The sequence below is a fragment of the Lepisma saccharinum genome, chromosome 4 (genome assembly GCF_977018435.1).
Source record: "Lepisma saccharinum chromosome 4, izLepSacc3.1, whole genome shotgun sequence".
Classification (NCBI taxonomy): Eukaryota; Metazoa; Arthropoda; class Insecta; order Zygentoma; family Lepismatidae; genus Lepisma; species Lepisma saccharinum.
Genome location: NC_139232.1, coordinates 75,931,941 through 75,940,885, shown reverse-complemented (window position 1 = coordinate 75,940,885; position 8,945 = coordinate 75,931,941). Strand labels below are relative to the sequence as shown.

Here is an 8,945-nt window from a genome sequence, read left to right as displayed (position 1 = left end):
ACTGGTATGTCATTGTGTTGCAGTTTGTAAAGCGCCACGGTACTATTTATTTTACGACTACTCCACTGAACATATTACACTTAAAAAATATATATTAAAGAATATTATTACGGTAATGTTTCAAAAAGGCTTGGTAATTTTCAGTTAGAAAGATTTCAAAACGGCATTTTGAAATTTAATCCCGTTATGGGGAAAGTGCAACTGAAAAACTTAAAGAAGTTCTGATGTTCCTTTGGTGTCGCTGGTGGAGTGGGGGGGGGGGGGGGGGCTAATAGCGCGCATGAGTTGTAAGCTAGAGCTTTTGCGCTGCGTCCATGTCATTGCACTGGATTCCGTGAAACAAGCGACAGTCGCCAAGGCGCTGGGTATTGATTTCCCTCGGAAACATGATGTGTTACGTGCTGGAAGATTGGGCGGTATTTTTCACATTTACCTTTCATTTTTATCGTCCGTCAATCGGCACCCGTTTCTATGGATTTTTTTCATATTCTAAATGAACTGCTGTTCTATTCTGTAAGTACCACATCGCAAATAACATTCCAATAATACCTATTCCATGAGACTGCTCTCGCTTATTTTATTTTTGTCGCTTTGACCTTGAAATAGAATTATCTACTGCACATGCAACATTAATTCTGCTTGTTCCCTGTGAGGTTGTTCTAGCAAGGAAGTGTAACTGTCATGGGAATAGAAGGTCGCCTTTTGCCTCACTTTCTATACAAACTTTTACTTCCTACATTTTCAGTATTTTTTGATATGATAATGGAATACGTCTTCTGAGGAGATTAGCAGCTTTCTGCTAGTTTCTCTTTTTTTCATTTTTTTCAGCTTTATCTAGTTACCCTTCTTCAGTTACATGCGGTTGAATAGTTCCACCTCATAGTTGCTCATGTTTCATGTACCAATACATGAACCCAGATCCGGGTTTATATATATATGGATGCCCTTCTTCAATTTCAGTTATAGCTTTTAGCACACAGCATCAACACCCCCTAACACTCCCCAAAATTTCCTCAACACCCCCTTATATAATTCACAAAGGCATAATTTATGGTCATTTTGGCTCGAAATTTACCTTACACCCACTAAATTTGTACTTACCCCCCCCCCCCCCACCAATGGAAGATTTTGGACAAAACTTTGGCTTTTAGGCTATGTTATGTCAGACGATTCCAAATATCTCATTTCTTCACAGTTTGTGGCACTTTAAAAAAGCAATTTTCACCCATGTAGATCCCTTTCGAGATGGAAGACTCGAACTGTAGCCTCCCAAGCCCCCTCCAAACCTGGGCCTCATATATTTCTTATAATCTATTATGTTATGCTCATTGCAAATTTGGTGGACGAAGTTTGTTTTATTTTACACACTATATTATTAACATTTAAAAAAAAAACACTTAAAAGACTAAGATAATCATGCAGTTCATTTCAGTTTTGTTTATGTAGCTTTTTTATATTATTCCAAGGAATTTAAAACTAATAATTCTACTATAACAGATTTCTAGAAAATAGTTTTCTTATGCAGTGTCATTTAAATTATGCTTATAACTTATTAAATATTATTACACACAGGCGTGCTCAGACCATCTGATTAGGGGGGAGGCAAAGCCTCGACGAAAGTTCAGTCGGGGAAAGAAAAACCTCATTCCAGCTCATTGTTTTATTGTATTGATGGGTACGAAACAGGGGCGTATATAGTGTGTGTCCAGACCCACCGAAAATTACTATTAGAATAATTCCAACATCTCTTCACCTATTTTCTCTGCCCCTCACTTATTTGCCCTCTCTGTGGTTCAGAGACAAATTTACAAATGAATATTGTTTCGTACAGCAGATTCAAGACTACCACACACAATTCATTTCCAACAGTGGCAGTAGAAATGTCACTTTTTACGCCCGCACTAGAAAAAGTAAACTGTACTTGCGCCCCAGTTTTGGCACCCAGTCGTCGCTGCTGATTTCCATGTTTGGGCAACGTATTCATCAAACGTGTAGAGCGCCTATTCACAGCGAAGAAATGTTATTTTCACAAAATCCTATTTTCCTACTGGCCGCTTCGGGAAGGAAAGATTCTAATGTTGCCGCTTGTTGCCCAAACAGGGGGACAACGGTAGTTTCTTCGTAGGTAAACGCGGCAATAGCCATAAATGCGCTTCCCGCGCCGGTTTATAACTTGACCGTATTCTAACGAATAATGTGTGTGGGAGTCTTAATAACAAAAAAATTGCTAGAGAACGAAGTTAGATAACCCAATTACATAGGAAATAATGCACCTCCTTCACTAGTTGCTTGGAAATGCTTGAAAATAGTAAATTTTTCATTAAGAGCACAATATTGTTTAATAACGCTGATAATATTGCTCTACACTACATTTCTAAGTGAGAGTATTAGCGGGGGCAACTGCCCCCTCTTCCCCCTCCCGTGGGCACGGTTATGATTACACCCAATATAAAAATAGTACATAAAAATATCACTACAAACACTAACTCGAATACTTTTTTTAAAAAAACAAAACAAAAAAACGTGTGTGTGTGTGTGTGTGTGTGTGTGTGTGTGTGTGTTGTAGGAATTCCACGATATTAATCTATCCTGGGCCCAAAGACACAGGATTCAAGGCTGACTGTGGCGGATTTTCTTTCTGGTTCTCAGTGGCGTAGCATGGGCATTTCGGGTGGGAACGCCAAGTCCAAAGGAAGTGTCGGCCCTTTCTTGCTTAATAATTTACTTATGGTATTATCGCCACAGGTATTGTTCATTTGCCTGAAGTCAGCTGGGTTTTCAATAAAACATCATCCATGCATGTTTTAGCTAGAAAATTAGATGCCTCACTATGCCACAAATGTTTTGAACTCTGGTGTTGTATATCTTTTTTATACTTTTCTGCTTGACGCAAGTCATTAAAAACCTACCTGAATCACAAGCTCCTCTGCACAACAGTAGACGTCATTGTTGTGGAAATCCAACTACTGATTGATTTGGTTTATTTTACTTCGCTTTTCTACCACTTTTGGTTAATCGCGAATACGAATATGTGTGATGATATTGAAGAAGGGACACTCACAAAGAACACCCGTTCTGACGCCGGGATTCGAATCAGGGGCCTCTGTCGTCTTGGGTCGCTGTGCAAAACACTCTGACACGGAGGTGGCTCAATGATCCAACTATCGTACACTCAACTGACGTAACAGCGCCGATTAGTAATTCAGACCACTGTTTATTACATCTTGAGAATGTTGATAAACATTTTAAAATAATTTTGTCCAGAGATCATTCGATATAAAGAGTTTTCAAATGAATGCTAAACACTTCCATTGACACAATATTAATCAGTTAGATACTAACGATATAATAATAATAATAATTTAAAAAAAGAATAGTTTTGCGGGTTAAGTGGTAGAGCAGCCACAGGCTGGACTTTCACCACGAGGACTTCACCAACTTATTTGACAAAAACTGTGTTGATCTTTTAGTTTTTAATGCACATCGCTCTTCGTGCGATAAATTATACAATGGAGTGGCCATTAAGAAGTGGTATATTTGAGTTTGGTAAAGTTACGTCAGTCAATATTGCATATTGTAACATCACATAGCACGAGTGGCATGAGCGCGAAGAACCGGGTAGGAATTCTACCGCTGTCGTCTGCAGAAGCCAGGAAGGGTCACATGAACCAATCACGTAGCGTAGCCCTCTGCTCCGTACGCTGGCGTATGAGAGAGCATTTACGCCCGTACTGTAGAGATCCAAGCTTTCCCTCAAGAAAGGCAGCAAGGAATATAGAGTTCTTTACGCCGAACCTGCTCGGCGTGCGGCCAGTAAAGGCATTGCAAAAAAAAAATGCTAGAACGAGTGTTGTTAGTGAAGCGTTGCAAGCGGATCGCGAAAAATAGCTATTATAATGCCATGAAGGTCAAACATATATGAAATTAGTCACGTTTTACTTTATATTTACAGCATTTACTCATTTTTGAAATGTTAAATCTGGGAACGCCGGGCGTACGGGCGTACTATAACGCTACGCCACTGCTGGTTCTAGTTATAGAGGACTATTTTATTTTTTTAACTTTCGCTGCGTTCTGTCATGCGGTGTCCCAAAAAACAATTTTCTGATTTCAACTGCTCACAGGGTTTTACTACATGGAGGGAATCCGGATTTCGGAGGGAATCCGGATATCAGAGGGAATCCGGATTTTGGAGGGACTCCGGATTTCGGAGGGAATCCGGATATCGGAAGGCATTTTTGATCAGTGTTGTTGCAGTAGTATTGTACAGTCAACGACAAAAATAATGGTAGGCAAATTGTCCACCGCTATTTTCATTACTTTTTTGTTGTACATCCTGTGTTGTTTTAGGAAAAGAAACTATGTTGGTTCGAAGCAGGCATTGTTCTTTGCTTATTGAAGTCATTATTTCAATTCGTTGTTATCATATCGTGTAATTCAGGCCGAATTAAAATGGTAGTGGACAATTGAAGACTAAAATTGGTAAACGCTGTAAGTGCCACAATAATTCAAACACAGTTTTCCACGTTAAACTGTGAAATGTGCCATGTTTATAATGTGGTAAACGTGAAAAAGTGGCTGGTAGCCCTCTAAGTAGTTCAAAGGGCGTGTAAAGAGGTCACTAGTGTGAACGTTCTTACGGGCTGATGTGCGGAACGATGCGATTTCCCAACACTTTCACTTTTGGCACTTACAACGTTTACCACTTTTAGTCCTCAATTCGCCTACTGTTTCTTTCGCCGTTGGGTACGTACAACAGTTCTTTGTTTCGGCCAAACAAGCCCACATTGCTCGATGGCTCCTTATCTGTCGTAGCAGTTGCACGAGAGCGATATTTTGGGCCCGTTTCGAAAGTCGCACGAGTTTAACGCGTTAAACGAGTTATGGTAACTGACCGTTCCATAAGTGCTTCCGTGCGTTTCGTGAGTTTCATTATGCTGTCCCAAAAGTCGCATTCCGTGCGTTTCGTGCAAGAACGAGATTCACCAAACGCACGGGCCAGGATGCTGGTTTGTTCCTTGAAAATCGTCTGCTCCTTGCAGACAAAGCGCGTGCTGATGGATTCAAACTGCACTAGTTAGGAAAATGTATTATAATTTTAACAGATAGCGATATGAAGCAACATGCACAAGATAAGTATGCCTTGACCGTTCTTAGGATGTGATTAAAATGAGTAACAGTGGCCATAATAGAGTTTATTTTTGCCATAAGGACATTCCTTCCGCTGACGCCATGCGGAAACTTTCTCTAAACAAAACGCTGCGCCTACGCTTTCGCCTAGTGTGTCCCATAAGTCCGTAAAATAACTGGTTTCACCAGATTCACGAGCCCAGTTATTTTCGTTGAATGCGTTCGTTTCGTTAAGACTTTCGGAACGCACCCTTTGATAGTTTGGACAAGTTCGCGCTTCAGTTTAATGCGCAAGCACTTTCTGGCGCCGAAAGAATTTAATCATTTGCATCTGCTTCCTGAGATTACATGCTTCGGAGCTCAAACAATGAAATCATATACAACACATAATGTCGTATGTATTTCTTTCTGCTTTCGACCAAACTTTTCTTGCTCTCATGCATAGGTGGCACTGGGAAGAAGGTGCGAAGGAGTTTTTCAACACCCCTCAATTTTCGTCCGCATCTGCCATGTTACGTTATGTATGACTTACTAAAACTTTGTCGTCACATTGGAGTAACACCGCTGTCATTGTAGACAACAGACATTGATCGTAATCTGAAAGTGAACCCGCATTTGCTTTCCACTATTGGGGCTATTGTCTCTACAATTATTAGAGGCTGTTGCTTTTCTTCGACCTTTACTATATTTTTGTTAAAAGTTCCTTTTTTTTAAACAGTATATTGTCATTGGCCTGCATAAACAAGCTTTGTTCTTTTAAAATTACAAAACATGCGCTTGTAGTGGCCAAAACAAACAAAACTGAAACAAGTCACTAGTTGTCTTCAGTTTCATTGGCATATTTTCATAAAAGCCACTTAAATGTTCATTGGTATTTGATGTAATGGGTAAAGAATGCATGTTTTCTTTATTTTCAACATCACACCCCGAAAGTTTAATTCCACGCTCCCTCAGCACACCTACATGATTAATACTGGCGCCGCCGCTGCTCTCGTATCATACGTACAAAAAAATATTCAGATTACATCTGATTGTTGCGGAACTGATCTCATGTACCAACTTTTTGTCAACCTGTACCAAATATTTTATGGTCAAAAATGAAAAACTAAAGTAGTGCAATCATTTCATAAAAGAAGGGAAATCTACGCAGTCGGCTACTTTTATGCGCGGCGCCAGAAAATTTTGACCGGCTGGGCAGGAGTCAAGTGCTGATAAATTAGGGTTGACAGATATAAAGTTTGTCTCCCGAATTTTTTCACCTTTTCTCACTGCTATTGTACAGTGGGATCCATGAGTATTACCGTGCAAATTGTCCATCACCATGTTCGTGCACTTTATTTGACCCAATAAGAGCTTCAAGAATTAAAAGAAAACTCAAAACAAGCTGTTTACAACTTCTGCACCAGCATACATAAAAATTCATCGCTTAAAAACACATAGGATGTAAGAAAAAAATTAATAAAAATAGTCATGGACAATTTGCAGGGTAATACTCATGGATCCCACTGTACGTCTTATTTTTCCCTTCCACTATTTTTCTCTGCTTGTATTACCCACGTGCCCCCTCTCTCTGTGTTTTAAAAGACACATCTGCGTGCACTGGTAATCCGTCCACCCAATGTTCTGATTAAAATTCTCTCTTTGGGTCGCCCTCAGAACAGCTTCTTTTCTAATTGTATGTGATTTATAGGGGTGTGCGGGATCCCGAAAAGTCCCGTCCCGATCCCGACTTCGGGAAGTGCCGAATGGTAATTTTAAAAAGTCGGCAATTCTCACTTTGTCGGGAAATTGCGAATTTTTCCCTTCCTGAAACTCGGGATTTAAAAAATTTCCCGTCCGGACCCAAAAAATTCGGCAGTGTCTGCCCACGTTCTTTTTCTGCTGGAATCTCAAAAAAGATGCGCGTGGCAGTAGACTCGGTCTTTGTTTTATCGTGATTTCATCATGCTATGTATGCAATTACGTCTGTAACACATACTGTGAAGTTGTAGCGATTACTTTCACAAAAATGTTTTAAGATTAAGTCCCTTAGCATTCTTCTAATAATAAACCTAAATGCTCTCGTAGTTAGGTTAGTTTCTGTTAGTATTAAAATAATATAGCTAAATGCTTTCTAAAGAAAAAAGTTCTAAATTACCTGTACATTCATTCCCACTAATCATGAACTTGCATTTTTATCGTCTTCATCTGTTCTTAAGACTTGTAACATCCTCTCGGCCTTTATAAAGTCTATTTTATATGCCACTTTTGGCACCATGAAGCATTCCTAAGGAATCATGCATAATATGGAATGGACTGGCTCAGCACGCTTACGTCATGCACATGCAGAGTGTATAAATAGAAGGACGGGGGAGTGCATGTGGGGGAAATTAGTGGCAACACTGATAGAGCGAACGTAGCACAACAGCTGGTGAACTGACCAGATTTGGCAACACTACGTTTTGCTGTAATCATGTTGTATGTATTAAAAGATAAGATACTTTGTAGGGGGTCGGTGTGAAAGAAGCCGATGCACGTCAATATGAAGTCTTTGCAGTGGTGTGTTTGTGAAATACTTTTATAATGGTTACATGCCTGAGTATAAAGTGAGTTTAATGTCAAATATATGCTCTGAACTACTTTTCAGGAGAATGTAAGGTATTTTAAAATGTATCATCACTGCTGCACTGCATAGTAATTACATAGGTCTTTGCTCGAAGTCGCACATCAAAATGTAAACAGTGCCTGTCGATATAGTACTCATACATAAAGAAATACATGGTAATATAAATTGCAGGTTATCTTAAATATATTTAAGGGAATTCTCCATTTTTTAAAGAGCGCTAGATGTAGTGAAAATTCATGGGTGATTGTTCTGAATACGAAGTCAACGACCTGGTTGACAGAAGATCTGTCATCGTGAAATTAGATGCAAAAAGGGAGCGAAATTTTCACTAAAATAGTGTATTATGGGAGGTGTGTCTTCCTCGTAAATATACATGCATATGAAATAAATTTCCCTGTTTAATAGGAACTTGCGTGAATATCGAAGTATGTATATTTTTAGAACAGTATTTATAACAAGAGAAAGGGCCGCTTCAATTCATTAGTACCATTCAACAAAGAGCCTAGAAATTGTTAAACTAAGTTGAAGCTATTAATAGTGGAGCTTGAAGAAAAAGGGACATTTGGCCTTTGTTATGCTGCTACTCCTATAGTGATCTTTGCATACAATGGCTGACCAGTGAGAGACATAGGTAACCGATATGTTCTTTCAAGTGCTAAAACCCCTCGGCTGTTTACCTCTTTTTAGAAAGATTGAAATACTCTTATTGTCTCATTTTTACACAAACACAGTTTGCTGGATAGCTAGGCTTTTCCCAGAAAATGAGCTCTGCTTGAAAGAGTATTATATCGAGAACTGTTCAGTCTCCATCCGGAATTCTTACACCCTCGATTTCGTACCACATTTCAAATCTTTTCGTCCAAAATGAAGTTTCTTCTAAGAAAGGGTGTTTTTAACTAGAGCGGAAAGAAATTTTTAGAGATGTACGTGCTACAAAACTTACATTTTTTAATATTAAAATTCCTTACCTACGTACGTAACATTACGGTTTTTCAGGGCTTCCATCATGGATTCATGTCATAGGCACACGTCTACACTTTTTCTTCTTATGGATGACTTGTGGAATGGGATAATTTGCGATATGTTACTTGTATGAAATATAGTGTTGGGCAGGTTCTAACATGCCTTTAAAGGGACTTTATAGAAAAAGGCCGGATAGTGGTAGTTCAATTACCCCAGGGGCGGAGCCCGGAATCGGTGGGCAATATTT

The 8,945-nt window shown here is 39.3% G+C and overlaps 1 protein-coding gene across 3 annotated transcripts in view; it reads left to right on the top strand.

Moving 5' to 3' along the window:
- The first annotated feature begins 367 nt into the window (after positions 1 to 367).
- The window catches only part of LOC145986594 (tripartite motif-containing protein 2-like), a 31,419-nt gene continuing 22,841 nt past the window's right edge, over positions 368 to 8,945 (top strand). Inside the window, exon 1 of one of the 3 annotated variants that reach the window (XM_083120786.1) lies at positions 368 to 513. In XM_083120786.1, the coding sequence (XP_082976912.1) occupies positions 494 to 513 (20 nt within the window). In that variant the 5' untranslated portion in view covers positions 368 to 493. Of the gene's footprint in view, positions 514 to 7,600; positions 7,716 to 8,945 lie in introns of those variants that run through there. The other 2 variants (XM_083120784.1, XM_083120787.1) reach the window with 2 other exon arrangements.